Below are 20,261 nucleotides of genomic sequence, written 5' to 3' on the forward strand. Positions count from 1 at the left end.
ACCATAAAAATTGACCCAGATGGTACTTTCCTTATCAGTGAAACTCTGTGGGTAAAATACTGATTTGTCCTGCTTCTTGACTCTTTAACATTGCAAATAAAGACAAAATATTTATCAACTTACATGCTAGATATCAGTCATTTTACACTCCGCCATACTGTGAAAATTCAGGCATAGGTTAGAAGCCAAGTATTGATTATTGATGACCAAATCAAATCAAATGGAACAAAACAAAATATGAATTTACTTTACAGTCCCAAGTTTATTTTCCTGAAATATCTATATCTTATTGTTTGCAGATAAATACATTAATTTGCATCACATGTATCCTTCATTTTTCTGCAAGCTCCTAATGTGGAGCTCACTGCTGAAATTAGCATCACATGTGAAAAGTTGCCCATCAGTTGACATGTGATGCAATGGCTCACTCATCCTACTGATCAGACGATAAAGATCAGGGACATCTCGAACACACATTAAAAACAAAACAAAAGAAAAAAACTTTAGTAATGAAGCAGTGACACTTAAGAGTCATAGGGTGACAAAGTTATATCTGCTTATAAACTAATAAAGACATTGATTTTTATGAAAATTCTGTAGGAAGTTACTACATTATAAAAATTGTGTGTGAGAATAGAATACTCTAAATCCTTCTTCACTGAATTTAACATACTAGGTGCTGTTTTTTTCCCCCTCTCTATGCTAGCATTTGTTGACTCTGGGTACTCGCATTTCCTTTTCAAAAACATGCTTTGCATCCCATAATTGGCTTAGTAGAGTGTTTCTCAACATTTCTGGTGTTGTGACCCAAATTTTCACATTTAAGTTTCTTTGTGACTTACCAAGGGTGGGTTTCCCCATTGGTGAACTGAGCAAGATTGTAGGAGCAGCAACCCACTGAGACCTGCTATGACCACTACCATTATGAACAATAGCAACGTTCGATTCACCAGTGCCATCCCGTAACCCAGTGACTGAGTAACACTGGCTTAGTGTATGTGAGCTTAGTCTGATGCTTTTTTTTCAGAGCTAGTGTCTGCTCATATTTGTTTTGTTTTTTTATTCAGTCTCAGAAATACTTGAATAGATATATCTATGGTTATTCCCATGTATATTTATCATAACAGGTCCTGTGGATGGATTAATGTTTGTGAAAGGGCTGGAATAGTTGTACACATTTAAATGGAACTAAACCCAGTTCTAGTTTACATACACATAATATATACACAAGTCTGATTTTTTTTTTCCTGGGATTCTGTTGGTTTATCTACTTGACGCCCATATGTGCACACTGTTGTAACAATCCAAGTGATATGTTGCCCAAGGTATATAATGTGTTTAGATTCTTGATATGCTTATTACTGTAATTTTATAAAGCATATTACACAACATAAGTATTTTTCATCAACATTACTAAAATTCTAATTCTACACCTTTGCTTGTGAAGAATATTTTGAATTTAGGAATTAACTTTCTTTGGATTGTTAGGGGGGAGCTGAACTTGCAATCAAGGGATTTTGAGGCCATCAACATGTCCTAGCTCATGTTGACTTAAATGAGGGCTTGAACATTTATTTTAGAGTTGTGGAATTGAGTTTATTATAAAGACATTCTCGTATCCTGCAGGAAACCAATTGAACAGAGCCAGCAGGAGAGGTTTATGCTGGGAAACTCACCGAGTATATAACCGTTGCTGTATAATGTGACATTAACTATAAGTGCTTTCATAAAATTGTTCTTTTGGAGTGATCTTAATAGGAGTTTTTTTCCCCCCAGCATTTCCATTCAACTTTAGTCATCATGTGAACTTGTAAGGCCATCTTTTGTATTTTTACAATTCTTAGAATTATGTATGTGCTCTCTAAAAAAAACTGGGAAAAACACGCTGATCCTAGTATTGACTGCAGCTGAATTTAGATGTTTCACTTCTTGGTTTTCCAGGTGACATAACATAAATTCCTGTGCTGCACATCATTCATGTGAGTGGCATTCTTTCCAGGAGCTGTCATACATAGTTTCTATGCTGCGCACAACTGGCCTTCCTGCTGTTAAGACGGTGGAGCTTCTGCTGCATTTAGGCCAAATGACGTACTTTGAACCTTAAAGGAGAGGATGACTTGTATTTTTTAACTTTTCCCTAACCATTCCCTTTAGTAATCATAAATGTAATTAATTTTAATTTGGCGGTATTTTTCGGTGGCTTTGGATTAATTAGTATTGTTTATACTAAAACAAGGAGAAATCGGTCTGTGCTTTGCAGATAGTATGTAATGCAGCTATGACAGCCTTGTTTTTAAAACTGGTCCATATAACACAGAATAAACCTTTGTTACATTAAATATCCTTTTTCCCTTTTTGTCATTGAGCTGTTATAATTTTATTTCTTCTGACTTTAGCACACCATGTTACATTTTTGTGTGTTCTTAAAATGAATGAGCTTTCTAGCAGAAAAGAAAGCATGAACACAATGTGAACATAATGACCTCACAATGTAATGTTAATGATATGAGGTCAGAGACAGGCGTTAGTTAAATAGAAAGCCTAAGGGCAACAGATTCCAAATTTTTCAAGTCAAAAAAATCGAAGAAGAAAATCACTAAACAAGTAAGATGTGTACTTTTTGTAACAACATGCTGCCGTAACACACGTCTGGTGTGGTGTCCATCCATCCATCCATCATCCAGCCCGCTATATCCTAACTCCAGGGCGCCAGCCCACCACAGGGCGCACACACACACACACACACACCAAGCACACACTAGGGACAATTTAAGATCACCAATGAACCTAGCCTGCATGTCTTTGGACTGTGGGAGGAAACCGGAGGAAACCCACACAGACACGGGGAGAACATGCAAACTCCACGCAGGGAGGACCCGGGAAGCGAACCCGGGTCTCCTAACTGCGAGGCAGCAGTGCTACCCACTGCACCACTGTGCCGCCAGTGTCTTAAACATTTCAGGTAAAATAACTAGCTATCAATTGTATAGCAGTTCAGAATTGAAAACATATGGAATACATGAGAGACGTTTGTTGAGGGTGAGTGCTCATCTGAGAACCCCTTTATCTTTATCTCATTGATGCACTACTTGACTTTGTGGATTTTTTTTTTTTTTTTTTTTTTTACTGCTTCCATTCTGAGACTCCCTCTGCCAGGGGGGATGCAGGGAAAGAGGAGAGGTGGGAGGGAGGAATTCTGTTACCAGGCTTGCATGCTATTTATAGTGCTGGTCTGTCTTCCTCGAGGCACATGGACTATTAGGGACATAGAAGTAGAGAAGGGCCTTCTGTGTGGTCCCAAGACCAGCACTACCACTACTTGCATCTTGGTTTTGTTCTTTTATGCATACTTAAGTTTGCTTTGTTAGTCATTGTGGTATTAGTGTGCACATGGAATTTAATTCACTTATTTTTATTCCTTTTTTTGTTCTCTGCCATACAGTGATGTCCCGGTTTTTGTTTTTTCTCTAAATTGTTTGTACAAGTTGTATAAACATTACATAATTTGCTTTGGCCTTCACTCAAGCATTAATTTATTTTTGTGCACTCCTTTTCCTCAGACTACAGAACAAAGCCCTTATTTAGTTCAGGTTCCTTTACATTTTATTTCTTTTTAGTAGATGATACAATTTCATCCACATATACAAATTATATTGTGATTATTTTAGATTATTTAACCATGATTTTCAATGTTGTATAACTTTTCCAAAGAATTCTGCTACAATAGATAAGGACTATGCATTGCTTTTTAAAATTTTCATTGTTTTTGTCCCCCCCCCCCCCCCCCAACTCATTTTGTGCAACACATATTGGTATCTGCTTCACAGCTTGAGGCTGTTGGGTTTGAATCTAGAACCTACATGTTCTCCCCATATTTGCTTTAGTTTATATCTGGAAACTCTGGTTTTCTTTCCAAAGCCTACTTGAGTGTATTCAGAGCTCATTCCTGCATTATAATGGATGATGTTCGTATAGGTACTGCTACAATGCAACAATGTATTGACTTAAGTTTAAAAAATGAACGGATATGCATTGACAGCATTCCCAAAAATGTGTTTAATTTTGTGTTCATGAGTATTACTTATAAATGCTTTGAAAGCACGTCAGTTTTTCTTATGTCTGGCGTCTCTTGATTTACCTTTATGAGAAAACCCCCACATATAATAAATTGTTCAAATTGTCTTGATGTTTACTCCTGCAAAACATTGAGCTTTTTGGAGTTTCCCCCCTATTTTTAGCACTCTACACCCAACCACCTCATTTTTAGGCCATTTTTAGACCAGATTGTGTGCAGGAAATTACAGTCTTATGATAAAGAATAAACTAATAGGTGTCTTCAGCAAAAATGATCAGAAGGACTTGAAGTTGTGTGTGCTACATCAACCAACACCAGGGGTACACCTGCTAATGGGATATGAGGAGTCAAACATACTGCTTTCCACAAAAATTGGAATTGGTAGTTGAGACGTGGAGTGTCATTTTATGCTGTTTTGAAGTTAGTGATCATGAAAATATATTTTTATATTTGATTCTTTAGCAGTGGTCCTAGTCTTCTAAGAGCCACTCCCAGAAGGTGTTTATTAAAAAAAAAAAAAAAAAAACCACAAGCACATGGGGCATTCTTTTAGACTACTTTAATGTCAATAATTAGGAATATGTTATTTTTGATTTATTTTATTTAAAGAAATTAAAATTGCATATAGTCAATTGAAACTTATACAGCAAATGACTTCATAGTCAAACTAGGAAAAAAGAACACCTCAAACTTAACAAAATCAAAGCAGGGACAAAAAGGGGCAAAACCTAACAAAACAATTCAAGCCTCACCCAATTACTTTGCTATTTTTTTTATCCTTTACTAGGGATACAGACCTATATTGACCAAAAATTTCTACTAAAATCAAGAATATTTAGACTAAAATTTATATTGTAGAACACATTTTAACTTTTCAAATTATTCTTTATTTTGTATTTCTACCCCTTGAAGTAAGTTATTTCTTTTCTTATGAACACCCCAAATTAGCACAATTTATGGTAATTCAGACTTTGTATTTTAGTATTCCAGCTAGGGGTGGGCGATATGACCAAAATTCTATATCACGGTATTTTTCTAAATTATCCAGGTTTCACGGTATTCGACGGTATTTTTTTCCCCATGCATGAGTGGATGTTAACCACATTTTCCACTGCAATTACTGCAGTAGACTGGCTAAGAATAACCTGTTAGACTGTTATGAGAATTGTACATTGTATAAAAAAATTTTTAATGTGCACACAAGTATTAATACAGGTTTGCATGGCCCCATAAAGTGATAGTTTTCAAGGGGGTGACACTAATGAAGAGAAGGAATCACATTGCATGACAGTTGCAGTCAAAATATAGAACCTTTTTATTGAACAAACTTTGCAAAAACTTAAACTATGATTTTGACAACATATTTTCAACCATCCAAAGAGGCATTTAGACTTAGTAAAATATCCAGAAGTGCTTGTCAAAACTTGTATTGCACTGAACATGTCTTAGAAAAGTAATAAATAGTAAATATTTTTTGTGAACCAACTACACTTTGTTAATGTTAATTAACTATCTCTGTCCACTGACACGTTAAAGTGACTTTTTCAACAACTTTACCATCAATAAACTGCATAATATTTAAACTAATAAATAATAACAATAAAATAAATAATAGTATTATTACTGATAGCTGCACTATTACTTCAAGACTTCAAAGCCCAGGTGCATTACACAGTATTCACCAAATTAAAATAAAATAAAATAAAACAAGTACAACTTTGTGATGACATCCTTACCAACTGTACCATCATTTAGGCAAACTGCATTAATATGGACCTTGCTTCAAGCTAAGCTATATACATAAATAAAATAACTGCAACTTGCATTTACTGTATAATGTTATTTGTGGTATAGCCCTACGGAAGTGCATTAGGGCCACGGTGAAGAAAAAAAATACAGTAAAGAGGGAAGAAAAAAAAACAAACTACCGGTATATGTCAAGAATAAAGTCGACATGCTGACTTTTATTCTCGACATTTCCACTTTAATTTTGACGCTTATGTCAAGATTAAAGTCAACATTTCCACTTTATTTTCATAGTTTACTTCATAATTTAAGTAGAATGTCATAAACTAAACTTCATCCTAAAATCAATGTTTAATTTACTTGATTTTCTCAAACCCCGTCATAAGTTAATGCAGCACATTAAATGCTTTGTGTTGTGTTCCCCGACCCAGTTGTTAATCACTATGCTTCTTAAACTGACTTCCTATGCACTAAGAGGAGGCAGCAATCACCGCATAGAATCCATTCATTTCATGGTATTCCTGCTCTCTAAAAATTTAGAATGCTAAGATAAATACTTGATATCATTTTCATGATGAAATGCATTAAAGCGGGTATTAAACAAGCATGGTAGGGAGGCGGTAGTGCTGCTCCCTGGCAGTAAGGGGTCCCCAGGTGTAAATTCAGTGTAGAGACCTTTATGGCAGGTGTGACGACGCTCCAGAAAACTGGATGTATGAATAGCTATCGCACAGGTTTAACTTAAATATTGTGTAAATGTTGGGTTTATGATCTGGTGGTCGGAGACACGAACACAGAATTCAATGCATGTTCTTCTGAGCGGGCTTTCTTTATTGCACGCATGCTGTCTCTATCTGATGTACCAAAACCCCAGTTCCTATCCGTCCTTTTTCTTTCTCCACATAACCAATCACCACACGATAAACGTCTTTGTGAAATTAAAACTAGTTATAAACTTAGCCCACGGAGTGTTCAGAACTTTAAAAAATATCTTCGTTATACATGTTTAATTATGTCATCCATTCAGAGTTGTGCCCATCGAAGGATGAATACAAGCAAAACATACACTAGCAGGGTCAATATAGCACAACAAAACCCCACATCCTACATGACTTTGAAAGGAAACTGAAGCGCCGAGTAAACCCACCAGAAAAACATGCAAATGCAAGGCAGGCATGCCGCCGTGCTCCCATATGATTAATGCATGCTTTAATGCATTTCACCATGAAAATTATATCAAGTATTTATCTTAGCATTCTAAATGTTCAGAGAGCAGGAAGATCATGAAATGAATGTATTCTGTGCGGCGATTGCTGCCGGCGCCTCCTCTTAGTGCAAGAAGAAGTCAGTTTAAGAATCACTTAACACAAAACATTTAATGTGCTATATAACTTATGACGGGGTTTGAAAACATGTCGTCACACTATTACACAGTACCCAGGTACATTACACTGTATTGAAAACAAATAAAACAAGTACAACTTGGCTTGCAGTATTATCCAGTAGTATAGAAACAGTATTTACACATCTGACCTTTTAAAACTAAAGTATCTCCAGGCTCTCTGTCCATTTTCACCACACAGCATTCCTATGCTACCGCCCACTATTTGGTGGTGTAGCAGTGAAAAAGAGCCCTAGTGCAACAAATCTGTTTAGCGGTGTAGCAGTGAAAAAGGTCCCCACTTGAACAGTTTCCCGCTGCGCCATGTTCCGAACGTCGTTTAGGCAATTTAAACCGGTGTTGCGGTATGAGAAAAATCCATATCATAAAAAAAATAAACGGTTTTCGGTATGAACTGGTATACCGCCCAGCACTAATTCCAGCCCATTTTATCTGTCCCCCCTTACATTAACAGCTCTTAGTAGATTTATCACACATTAACATTTGCTTAGAATTTTAAAATTAGTTTAAAAAGTTACGTGAATCATTCAGCAGTAGCATGAAAGCCTTCTGTTATTATCTTAATTTACTAGTGTTCTACCATAATCACTTATAGATCTTATACATATGCTGCCTTAGCTCCTACATTTCTTTCAGTTATTCTGGTGTACTTATAGCAACCCTCCACACCTTGGGTAGTACTAAAGAGCAAAAGTGTATGTAAGGTTGTGCAAATTCCACTAGCCTTAAAGAGATTGACTACTGGTTTACTTGTTGGTATAAAATATCAGTTTACCCGGGTTAGGGAGTGAAGCTGACATTTTTATGATCTTTCGTAAATGAATTGTAAAAGGACCTAAGTATTCCTATAGGTCAAAACACACAGACAGGTGGTGTTCAAATGATGATACACAGCTGTACCTATCATTCTGTCCAGAGGACCTCACTGTATCTGCTAAAATGTCTGCATGTCTCACTGATATTGCAGCCTGGATGAAGGGATACCATCTCTAGCTCAGCCTCACAAAGATGGACCTTCTTGTTATCCCCGTCTCATCTGTCTATTCAGCACCCAACACAAGTCAGTACATAACCTTGGGGTGGTAATTGATGACCAGCTGTCCTTCAAGGACCATGTTGCTGCAGGATCAGATTGTATCTGCCAGAATATATAGCACAACTCCTAGTCCAGGCTTTGGCCTTGTCACAACTGGGCTACTGCAACTCTCTGTTAGCAGAAGCACCGGCATGTGTCACCAAGCTGCTGCAGATGGTTCAAAATGCAATGGCACTTCTGATGTCAACTAGCCGAGGCGGGCACATGTCACTCCTCCCTTCAGATCACTACTTTGGCTTCGTTATTAAGTTCAAATCCTTGATGTCTGTCTGCAGATTGGTCAGAGGGTCTGCACCTATATATATGGAGACAATTGTGAGGTCCTATGCTCATTCTTGACCACTTAGATCTGCAGATAAACAGCGTCTGGCAATGCCACTTCAGTGTAATATCAAATCTTAATCCAGACTCACTTCATACTGTATGTAGCTCCTGTTTGGTGGAGGAAGCCTCCCACCTCCATTCACAATTTTGACTTCCTCTATGTGTTTAGGAAGCATTTGAAGACTCTCTTCTTTGGTGAAATACTGTCTGATATTGGCTGTTAAGTTTTGTAAATCTGGGATTTGTAAATCACTTGTATTTTGTTCTGAGCTCTTCACATGTAGTTATCAATGTTTTATCCTTGTCCTATAACACTTATTCCCCAGTCCCCAGACCGACATTACTCATTTATGTTGATCTCTTTTATAAGTCGCTTTGGATGAAAACGTCTGCTAAGCAAAATAAATTTAAATCAAAACTCATTCTTTCCTGCTTCCCAATCTGTTTACTCTTCTTTCTCTTTATGAAAGCCTAGCTAAGAATGTTTTCATATCTCTTTAAATGAAGCCTTTATACTGCTTAGTGTTCATTTTTGCATCTTGACTGTAGTTGTCTTTGAACTGAGTAACATTCATTGACTGATCCTTCTAAATTGAAAATATCTTCTAGTTGTCTCCCATGTATTATCACAGTATAGCCACAAGGTGGCAGTACATCTCAACAAATGCTTATACAAAAAATCAGATGTATGTATATGGAGGCAACGAAGGTCATGAATATTATTTCTCCACACTATTTCTGTCATATGTACAAGGATACAGTTCTAATAATATTTTCGTTGTTGTAACTGAAAAATGACATTTCTACAAAGGATTATTTTTGGAAAGATCAGAACAGCATTGTTTTGTTTAAACCAAAACGTTCCTGAGCTTTCTTGCTTGTAATTTATGAGTAAAAAGTTGTTTCTCAGACTCTAAAGCTTGTTACTCTACATATTAAATTATTATAGAATTAAATAAAGAAAATAGCGCTTTCCCCAAAATGCTTGTTTTTCACATCTGATTTGATTATATTTCAATTTTATGTTTTAAATAACTCCACTCATCCATACTAGAAAAACTTCTTAAATATGTAGGGAGAAAACCTTTGCGACTACCAGTCTGCTGTGTTTTGGTCTGTTTGTCTGTCTTCCTTCAACCCAACCGGTTGACTTAATAAGAGTTTGGTTATCAATGTTGATTTTTTTCTACTTATTTCAGCTATAATTTTCTTATGTATAAGTATACAGTAATATCTTGGTTAACAAATACTCTGAGAATGAAGTTTGTTTATAACTAAGTCTGCATAAAACGCACTATGATGCATATGCAAGTTCAAGTACCTGTCAGCTGTTACGATTAGCAGCAACACACCTATGCATCCGCCATATCAGAGTATTCTAGATCTGATTTTAAACTCATAGGCATTTTTGGAGATTTGCTAAGTTCTGATGTTAAAATCGGTTGTAATTTTATTATTTCTCAACCGATATTCCCATAATTTGTTTTGCTATAATTGTTAGACATGTCAGCATATGTATAGCTAATATTGTAATTTTTGTGGTGTATTGTTTGTTAAACTTTTGTTAGAAATAGCTGCAAGAAGAAGTGATGGTATGAACCATAATAAATATCTAATGTTCAGTTTTTTCCAATAGAAAAATACAGATAATATGACACCTCTTCTGCATACAGAACAGGGTGATATATATATATATATATATATATATATATATATATATATATATATATATATATATATATATATATATATATATATATATATATATATATACATACATACATACACAATTATAATAACAGTAATAATAATAATACAAAGGTGGCAGCAGGTCTCAAAATAAATACATAAATTAATTAAAATAAACATTGAAATAAATTTAATTTCCTAATGAGAAAAGTACAACAACAGTTCAGTTATATTGAACATTCTCTGTTTTGCAGATACCTGTTGCTGTTCTGGTTTTAAATAACTTGTTTGCTTGTTGATACATTCTGTGACCTACCTCTGGCTTTTGTATTTATTATTATTATCCATTCATCCATTTTCCAACCCGCTGAACCCGAACACAGGGTCACGGGGGTCTGCTGGAGCCAATCCCAGCCAACACAGGGCACAAGGCAGGAACCAATCCCGGGCAGGGTGCCAACCCACCGCAGGACACACACAAACACACCCACACACCAAGTACACACTAGTGCCAATTTAGAATTGCCAATCCACCTAACCTGCATGTCTTTGGACTGTGGGAGGAAACCGGAGCACCCGGAGTAAACCCACAGACACGGGGAGAACATGCAAAGTCCACGCAGGGAGGACCTGGGAAGCGAACCCGGGTCTCCTAACTGCGAGGCAGCAGCGCTACCACTGCACCACTGTGCTATTATTATTATTGTTTTTGTTATTTTCTTTGAGTGTCCCTGCAATTCAAAAGGATTTTACTACCCTTGCTGTATCTTGTCATGAGCTAGATTAGTGCTTCCCAGACTCGGTCCTGGGGAACCACTGTGGCTGCAGGTTTTTGTTCCAACCTGCTTTTGTTTTTTAATTGGACTGTAATTTCCCAAATTGTGTGTTTTGGGAACAATATAGAAATTAGAAAACTAAATTTGTTAAAAATAAATAAATTTGTACCAAGCAGTTATATTGGAATTATGTGTTTTTTTCTTTTTAACAATATTTTCATCTTGATTTTCATTCTACTTTTCCAGATGTTTTAATTGTTTGTTTAATCCATTATTTACTAATTAGTGGGTCTGATGCTAAAGCAGTTGCAGCCTTTGATTTTTCAGTGTTGTTTGCCAGCGTGTCTGCTCTGCTCGTTTTTAATTGTCTTTAATAAGATACAACGAAGGGGAAAAACTGCACAGAGAAAGGGCAAAATATAATGAAATCAACAAAAGAGAGTTAAGCATTTAAATCTACAGCAAAAGCAGAAATATTTCTTAATGTCTTAAATGTAAAAATCATGCTGTGGTTATTTTCAGAATGTAGAATAAGAGGAAAAAATACCAGCTAATTAAATGAGATCAGTGTTATCAGGTGTTGTCACTGATTAGGAATCTGGTTGGAACAAAAACCTGCAGCCGTGTTGGGTCCCCAGGACTGAGTTGGGAAGCTCTAAGCTAGAATATTGTGTACTGCTGGTTATTCATTCAGGATGATAATACTGTTTCATAGAAACTGAGGTAAATTTGATTTTAGGCTAAGTATCTAGGACATATTATTCATTATTATTTGTTCAATAAACAAAATTAAAATGTGGTATGTACCCAAGCATAAAAATAACACAATTATCATGAACCTGATAGACCTGGTCACAAATTCAAAATATACAGTGCCTTCCACTATTATTGGCACCCAAGCCAAGTGGAAACTGTTGAATTTTGTGTTAGTAACCGTGGAATTGGCAGAACCTCCAACCCTCAGTGCCTTTTCTTTACAATGTGTATGTATATTCCTCTTTATTATACATCTGCCTCAGATAATGAAGTTTTTTAAAATGATCAAAAGTCCAGAGACTCCTTTACTTTGAGACATTACAATGTTCTGTATGAAAAATCTTGAGCAAAAACTTTGAATGGCAGTTTCCCTGGTTGTTGTCAATTGGCTCATTTGGTCAGAAATTCTAAATATAGCAAAGGTCTGCACAAGTTTAAAAGAATGACCATTATCCTTCTTGTCTTTCACCCGTACCATAATCACCATCTTACACCACTGCTCTTATCGGAAACTGAGAAGTAAAGCACTTAAGTGAAGTTCTTTATTAGTGCTGATCGGCAAATATGCTGTATTCTCAGATGACCTTGTTTGACAAAATATTTTCCTAGAAATTTTCTGTGCAGGGCTGGATTAGGCAAACATTTTGTCCAAGTGCCCCATGATGCCTTTTGAGGCCCGCGTGACAACACAGAGCTATAGTAGCCATACGCAAAACTTTCACGCATACCTGCTTTAAGATTGTTGCCGATGTGTACATAACTGGGCTGTAGGCACATGAGAAAAAATTTTTTCAGCTACTCCCCTAAACCTTGTCCACAAAGCGCTTGACAGTGCTATGTGTTATTTTTCCTGTCTCCAACCACACTCGTTTATTTTACTCGCAGTCATTTCAACCTCCAGGGATTTTTGATTTCTGTATGTGAGTTGTTAGTGAAGTAGAAATGGGCCCCGAAGCCACAGAGGTTGAGAAACATAGCTGGACTTCAATCCCAGAATTGTTTTTTTTTTTTTTTTTTTTTTTTTTTTTTTTTATTATATAACACTGACTCCCTGTGGAATGGCATCTTAGCACTACATGGCTAATTAGGCATGCAAATTAGCCATGTGCCCAGAAACAAGTCTTAAAGAAACCCTTCCCACTCTCCCCTCATCAGAAAACATAGGACATGTTGTGAAAAAATAAAAACAGATATACAGTATTATGATTTACAAAGTGCTTCTTTCATCTTGATGGAAGAATAAAGTGCAAAGCGCATAGAATCATGGGGAAACAAAGAAGAATTTGGCTGTGCCAAGAGCAACATAAATGGAATGAGCCAGTCCCAAGCTGCTGCTCTGTGGCAAGACCAATGTTTGCCTAAGATTATTATGCTCACGGAGTTCCAGTCTATGTTTTAATTATTGCTGGTTTGGACTATTTGTTGTATTTTGTTTGTGGTATTCATTCCATCTCTGTGTTTTTATTGTTTGAGGCACGGTGGCACAATGATTAGCACAGTATCTCACAGCTTATATCACATATTTGGCCACAATAATTAATCCAACATAGTTGACAGAATTTTCCCTAGCCCTCGGGAACACTTAAAAGACCACTACACCATTGTAATCTAGTCAAAAGTAGCTCAGTTCCTCCTTCCCCTTTGAATTCAAAGCAGTTCACGGAGTTCTGCAAAGTTCCCAAACATTCCCATGATTTTGCTGAACTCAAGTGAAGCAAATTCAGTGAGGCTTTCTCCTCATTCTTTATACAGAGAAGGCAGTAGGGCTGATGGACAATGTTCACAATCATTTTGCACAACAGTTTGTAGAAACTCAAAGCAATACACTTTTTACCTGTTGCTTTCCTATTTGTTTAAAGTGTTTGCCTACACGCAACAATTTTTTTAAACTGCAAACTGAATGGTGTTGAGATCAATAAAGAACCATCCATTTACTGTTAAAAGATGGAGGATGTTTTCATGCTTCATCTTTAAAATATGGGCTAGTGCTTTGTTATTAAAGAGAATACCTGAATACTGGTATTAGTATTTTCTTGTACAAACTTGTAAACACATTTTCTTTCTCCCATTCTCAGATGTTACAGGATTGTCCAAAGGCCCGTCGAGAGGTTGAACTTCATTATAGAGCCTCTCAGTGTAACCACATTGTCAAGATCTATGATGTCTATGAGAATCTTTACCAGAGTAGGAAGTGCCTGCTGATTGTTATGGAATGGTAAGTGCACATTTTTGGAAAGTTGTGGTTAAGCAGTCTGTTTGTTTAGTTTGTTGTTTACCGCCTTGTTTTCTGAACTCGGTTCTCAGAGCCCTTGGTAGTGGATAGTTTTCATTCTAGTCATTTCTGTGATCAAAGACATCGTCACACCTTACAATAACACTGTAAAAATGTTGCATAAGAAAGGAATTGATGCACTTAGTATGATGGTGCCTAATGTAAGTATAGTATGTAAAGCGTCCATGGTGTGTTGTGTTTATCTGTTTTGGTTTCATATGTTGATGATGTTTCTGAAAATCCAAACAGGATTACTCTGTCAAGAGTTGACCTTCTAACAATCTGATACATCTAAATTTCTCATGGGTTTGGGCCCTAAAATTAGTGTCACAGTACCAGAATGTTTGTATTTGATACCAGTACCACTGAAATATGATGATACACAATACCATTCAGTGGCTTTCAATTAAAAAGTACCTCCATTATCGAACTGAATAATAATATTGTGCCATTTTCTGTAACACTAAATATAAAATATATAAATACTAACAATAATGACAGCTTTAAAGTACTGGCATATCCATCAAGTAGTTACCCAACTATCATTTAAGTTAACTAATATTTGAATTCATAAATATCAAAATACAATAAAAGGCTTGATTTTAATGTGTGTTTAATAACAAATGGGGCGTTTATAATCTTGGGAAGATTTCAACATTGGGTTTATCTATACTAATAAAAGGCAAAGCCCTCACTCACTCACTCACTCACTCACTCACTCACTCACTCACTCACTCACTCACTCACTCATCACTAATTCTCCAACTTCCCGTGTAGGTGGAAGGCTGAAATTTGGCAGGCAAATTCCTTACAGCTTACTTACAAAAGTTAGGCAAGTTTCATTTCGAAATTCAAAGCGTAACGGTCATAACTGGAACCTCTTTTTTGTCCATATACTGTAATGGAGGAGGCGGAGTCGCGTATCGCGTTATCACGCCTCCTACGTAATCACGTGAAACGCCTTGGGGCCGATCTGGAAGAAGGTAGCGCAGCGCCTTGATTTAAACGATTCCATGTCTTGGTGTGTTTAATACTGTGTAAGCATACATATTAACACATGTGCAATTAAACGTGTGCATTTACGGGGTGATTTCTCAGGCTTAAAAGCTCGCCTTTTATTAAAAAAGTAAATGCAAACTGTTTTCATTATGAAGGGCACAAACCACATTGGATTTTGTAATGATAGTTGATTAGTAAGGTCTATTAAGGGATACTTACAGAATGATTAGTAATGCCTGTGAATGCGGATGCAAGTAGGAGAATGGGCGTGAACTAAAGAACGAGTAGCAACATGTACAGTAAATGTCTCTAAAGTCTGTCTATTAAAAAGTTGTTATATCTTTCAATCCTGTGTATTGATTAAACTACGAACCTAACAAGATCACTACATGGTGTCAGAAGTGGCGGATTGGAAGAGGAATGTGAAGAAGAGGTTCAGCTTTTGAACGAGTCTCGTGTCTGTGAGTAACCCGAAAACGTGGTCAGAAAGCGCTAAGACGTTCTAGCAAAAGAGAAAAAAAAAATATGGAAGGATTACAGCCCCCACCAAATCTCCAGTTAAAGGGAAATGTAGCTGAAAATTGGAAAAGATTTAAACGGAGATTTGAGTTGTATCTTGCTGCGATTGAAGCAGATAGGAAAAGTGAAAAAATGAAAGCGTCTATGCTTCTACATGTAATTGGCGAAGAGGTGCTAGAGGTGTATAACAATTTTCAGTTTGAAGAAGATGGAGACAATATGAAATTGAACAAAATAGTTGAAAAATTCGAAGAGTATTGCAACCAAAAGCGCAATGTGACGTTTGAGTTGCACAAGTTTTTTACATGTTTCCAGAAAAGCAGCGAAACAATAGACCAGTATGTGAACTGCGTAATAGGAGCTGTTCTAAGAAGAAACCGTCGAGACATCAAAGGACCAATAACCTCTAATCAGAACACTAACACCAGCGAAACAAATACTAACGAGAAAACAAGTATAAAGCAGGAAAGAACATCTCAACTGCAATAACAATTAACCAGAAGATCAAAACGTCAAGTAAAACCACCAGAACGACTCATTGAGACATGTTGAGGACTAAAGGAACATTTTCAATTAAGAAATGCTAGATTCCTTTAACAGTTGTGCTTTTTATACATAGTTTGAATGCTGGATGTATGCCTGAAATGTTCTGGATAGTTCAGTTGTTTGAAGTGATAAAGTTTATCAAAGTAGCATTTGAAATGTATAACATTACTAAGCTTATAAGTACTGCCTTACTTCTCTTTAAGAAAGGAAGATGTAATGATACTTGATTTAAACGATTCCGTGTCTTGGTGGGTTTGCGTAGCTTATTGTCAATATCTTTACACCTGTTTTTAAAACTTATTGACTGAAATGGGCTTTCACGAAAAAAGTTAGGGCTTTGCTACAGGATACACCCTCCACAAGTTAAGGAAGTAAAAATAAAGGTATATATTTCTGTTTTATTTAAACCTTTTAAGTTCGTATGCATAGCCCCATTTGGCTGTTTTAGTTTTTTTTTTTTTCTTTCTTCAGTAATATTTAATCTCCTTAAAGAAAAACAACATACGCATTTTACTTTTTTTGTATCTCTTTAGTAATATTTTAGTGTAAAAGGATAACCAGTATTTAAACCTTTTATGTTACTTTATAGTTATTTTACACAATGTTGAAAAATTAATAAGAAAGCTACATATTTTGGCAGCTGCTGCTTTAATTTTCAATGAAATGAAAAAAGCTCTCCAAGAGAAAACCTCAATGAAGAAGAAACAGTTTGCACTATCTAAAAAGGAGAAACCCTCATTTATAAAGGTTTGCTGCAGATGACTTAACTGAAAATAAATGAACAATTCCTATGTGTATAATACATACTTATCTATTTTACTTATGCCTTTATTCCAGCAACTTGCAACATCTGAGGTACAATTTGTTACATTACTTTTGTTTTTTGCAGCACAGGCTGGTGAAGTGACTTCCTCAGGGTCACAGACTGGTGTCAGTACCAGGATTTGAACTGACAAGCTCCGGGTTTGCTGAAATATTACCGAAGAAAGAAAAAAAACGAAAACGGGCAAATGGGGCTATGCATACAAATGTCCATCCATCCATTATCCAACCCTCTATATCCTAAATACAGGAGCCAATCCCTGCCAACACAGGGCACAAGGCAGGAAACAAACCCCGGGCAAGGAGCCAGCCCACCGCAGGGTGCACACACCCACACACACCAGGGACAATTTAGAATCGCCAATGCACCTAACCTGCATGTCTTTGGACTGTGGGAGGAAACCGGAGTACCCGGAGGAAACACAGACAGACACGGGGAGAACATTCAAACTCCACGCAGGGAAGCGAACCTGGGTATCCTAACTGGCACCATTCACTGCGCCACCATGCCGCCCGCATACAAACTTAAAAGGTTTAAATAAAACAGAAATATATACCTTTATTTTTACTTCCTTAACTTGTGGAGGGTGTATCCTGTAGCAAAGCCCTAACTTTTTTCATGAAAGCCCCTTTCAGTCAATAAGCCTTAAAAACAGGTGTAAAGCTAAACTTGCAGCACCACTATTCAATTACTCTTGCCTAACGCCTCTCCTAAGGGGACATACTGTGGGATCTGGGCATCAGTCAAAGCACCAATCACAGGCCCGATTAGAAAGCGGGAAGCTGTGATTTGTCGTCTCCCTCCCATGTAGCAATCACAGCCCGTGTTACAACGCATTATGTATGTATGTGTATATGTATATATGTATATGTGTGTGTTTATGTATGTGTGTATATGTATGTGTATATGTATATATGTATGTATATATATATTTGCAGTTGGAGATCCACGAATGGAGAAAAAACGAATCACGTATCATAAAATAGTTTTATTCCTGAGCTTTCAACCCCTATCAGGGGTCTTCATCAGAGGATAATGCTTAGACCTATTTTTTTATTTATGCCTTGATTTCATGAAAGTTAAGACATTAAACTGCATGCAATTTCCATAGAAACTGAAATTAACTAAGGTGTTCTAAAACTTTTGACAAATAGAGAGTGTATGTATGTGTGTAATTATACATATACACACTGTGGCGGAAGGCCAGATCCCATGACCGGCCGGGACGCCCCTTCGACATATGCTCCGGGGGAGCAACCATGGGCTGCTCAATACCTCCCCTGGGACGCTTGGTGGCAGCCTCCCTGGCTGATGGTGGTGCCTCAGCTTCCCGCAGGGCTCCATGAGAGATGGAGTTCTCCACAGCCCTGTTGGGATCTGGGGTGGCCGCCAGGGGGCGCTGCATGGGTTCCTGAGCCTGGCCGGGTGAGTCTTCAGCCCCACCCGGAAGTGCAACTGGAAACAGGTGATCAAGCACCTGGAGCACTTCCGTGTGGGCTATAAAAGGGACCAGCAACCACCACTCAGGGGCCAGAATCGGGAGAAAGAGGACGAAGCTTGATGGGAGGAGTGGTGGTGCCAGAGAGGAGTGTGTTTTTGTGCTTGTGCTACTTTAGACTGTGTTGTGCCTGTGGGGTTCATGGGGAAGACATTCCCCACAGGTGAAGAAAATAAAGGTTTTTGTTTGTGTTTTTACACGTGCCTCCATGTGAGTCTGTGCCGTGTTGGGTGCAATATAATGCCTTATTACAACACATACACACGTATATGTATGCATATGTGTGTACGTGTGTGTGTGTGTGTGTGTGTAGAAACTGTATTCAGTATATATACTAGCTGAACATTTGTAGGAACCATTAGTAATTTTGATAAGTTCCGCTTCTGTACTATGGAGGGGGCGAAAACAGACTGGAACTGTTCATACAGATTATTTTGAGGTAAATGAGAATGAAGTTGAATAGACACTATTTTTTCAAGAATTTTGGAAATGAAGGGTAGATTACAAATAGGACGAAAATTACTGAAATTAATCGGAGCGGTACCAGCTTTTTTCAGTATTGGGGTTATTGCAGCAGTTTTAAAAGATGAAGGAACAGTACCAGTAGTGAGAAAAGAGTGGATTTTAGCAGAGATAAGGGGGACCAGAGAGGGGAAGCAGGCTTTGACTAGAACTGTAGGGAGGGGGTCCAATTGACAGGTGGATGGCTTAGACTTACAGACAAGATCTGAGATTTCTGAGAAAGTAGGAAGCTGAAAAGAGGAAAATGGGTGAGTTGGTGGGTGAAATTTAAATGAAGTACTAGAGCAAGGGTGCCCAACTCCAGTCCTGGAGGGCCGCAGTGGCTGCAGGTTTTCATGCTAACCTTTTTCTTATTTAGTGATCTGTTTTAGCTGCTAATTAACTTCTTTTGAATTAATTTTAATTGACTTGGTTTTTAAGACGTTTCCCTGAATTTCTTCATCGTTCCACTGAATTGCTTCATTTCTTTCTTTAAATGGCACCCAAACAGAAGTGAAATGTGGAGTGAGTGAGCCAACAGAAGACCAACTAAGTCAGGGCCTCAAACTCCAACCAATTTCACTCCAACCAGTTGCTTAATGAGGTGCTGAGTCTTGTCGTTAATTAAACTTGTTCTTTAATTCCATGGCTTGTTGCTGCTCTCGTTGTGCAATAGTTGACATTTCCGAAATTTTGGATTTTTCTCTTTTTTTTAAGAGCAGATCAGCATTCCTGAGACCTTCACCTATTTTCAGATATTGTATGATGGTCACAGTTTTGCTGGTCCTGTTTTGGCTCATTTTGTATCTCATTATTGTTTGGCTGCTAATTAAGGAAAAGAAACAATTGAGGGATCTTCACGAGCAAGTCAATTAAAATAATTCAAAAGAAGTTAATTAGCAGCAAAAACAGGTCGCTAATTAAGAAAAGGGTTAGAATGAAAACCTGCAACCACTGCGGCCCTCCAGGACTGGAGTTGGGCACCCCTGTACTAGAGGAATTCATACTAAGAGACTTTGTAGGCAAAGACCATAGGAATTGGGAGCAAGAATAGTGTGTATTTCAAATAGGTTTTTGATCTTGAGCTTGAGATTTGTAAAATTTAGAGAGATGAATAAAATGTAAACTTAAAAACTTCTTGCAGGTAGAGTACTTTTGACCTTCTCAGGCTTCCCCTCCATCTTTGTTGCATTTTAGCTGCAATACATGATATTTTGCCACATCATAATAACTTGCTTC

General features: G+C 37.2%; 1 protein-coding gene across 1 annotated transcript in view; it reads left to right on the plus strand.

Annotated features, from left to right (window-relative positions):
* The window catches only part of LOC114647969 (MAP kinase-activated protein kinase 2-like), a 128,840-nt gene that overhangs the window by 66,031 nt on the left and 42,548 nt on the right, over window positions 1-20,261 (plus strand). The window contains exon 2 of the mRNA XM_028796704.2: window positions 13,940-14,079. Within this exon, the coding sequence (XP_028652537.1) occupies window positions 13,940-14,079 (140 nt within the window). The remainder of the gene's footprint in view (window positions 1-13,939; window positions 14,080-20,261) is intronic.

The sequence above is a fragment of the Erpetoichthys calabaricus genome, chromosome 3 (assembly GCF_900747795.2).
Source record: "Erpetoichthys calabaricus chromosome 3, fErpCal1.3, whole genome shotgun sequence".
NCBI lineage: Eukaryota > Metazoa > Chordata > Cladistia > Polypteriformes > Polypteridae > Erpetoichthys > Erpetoichthys calabaricus.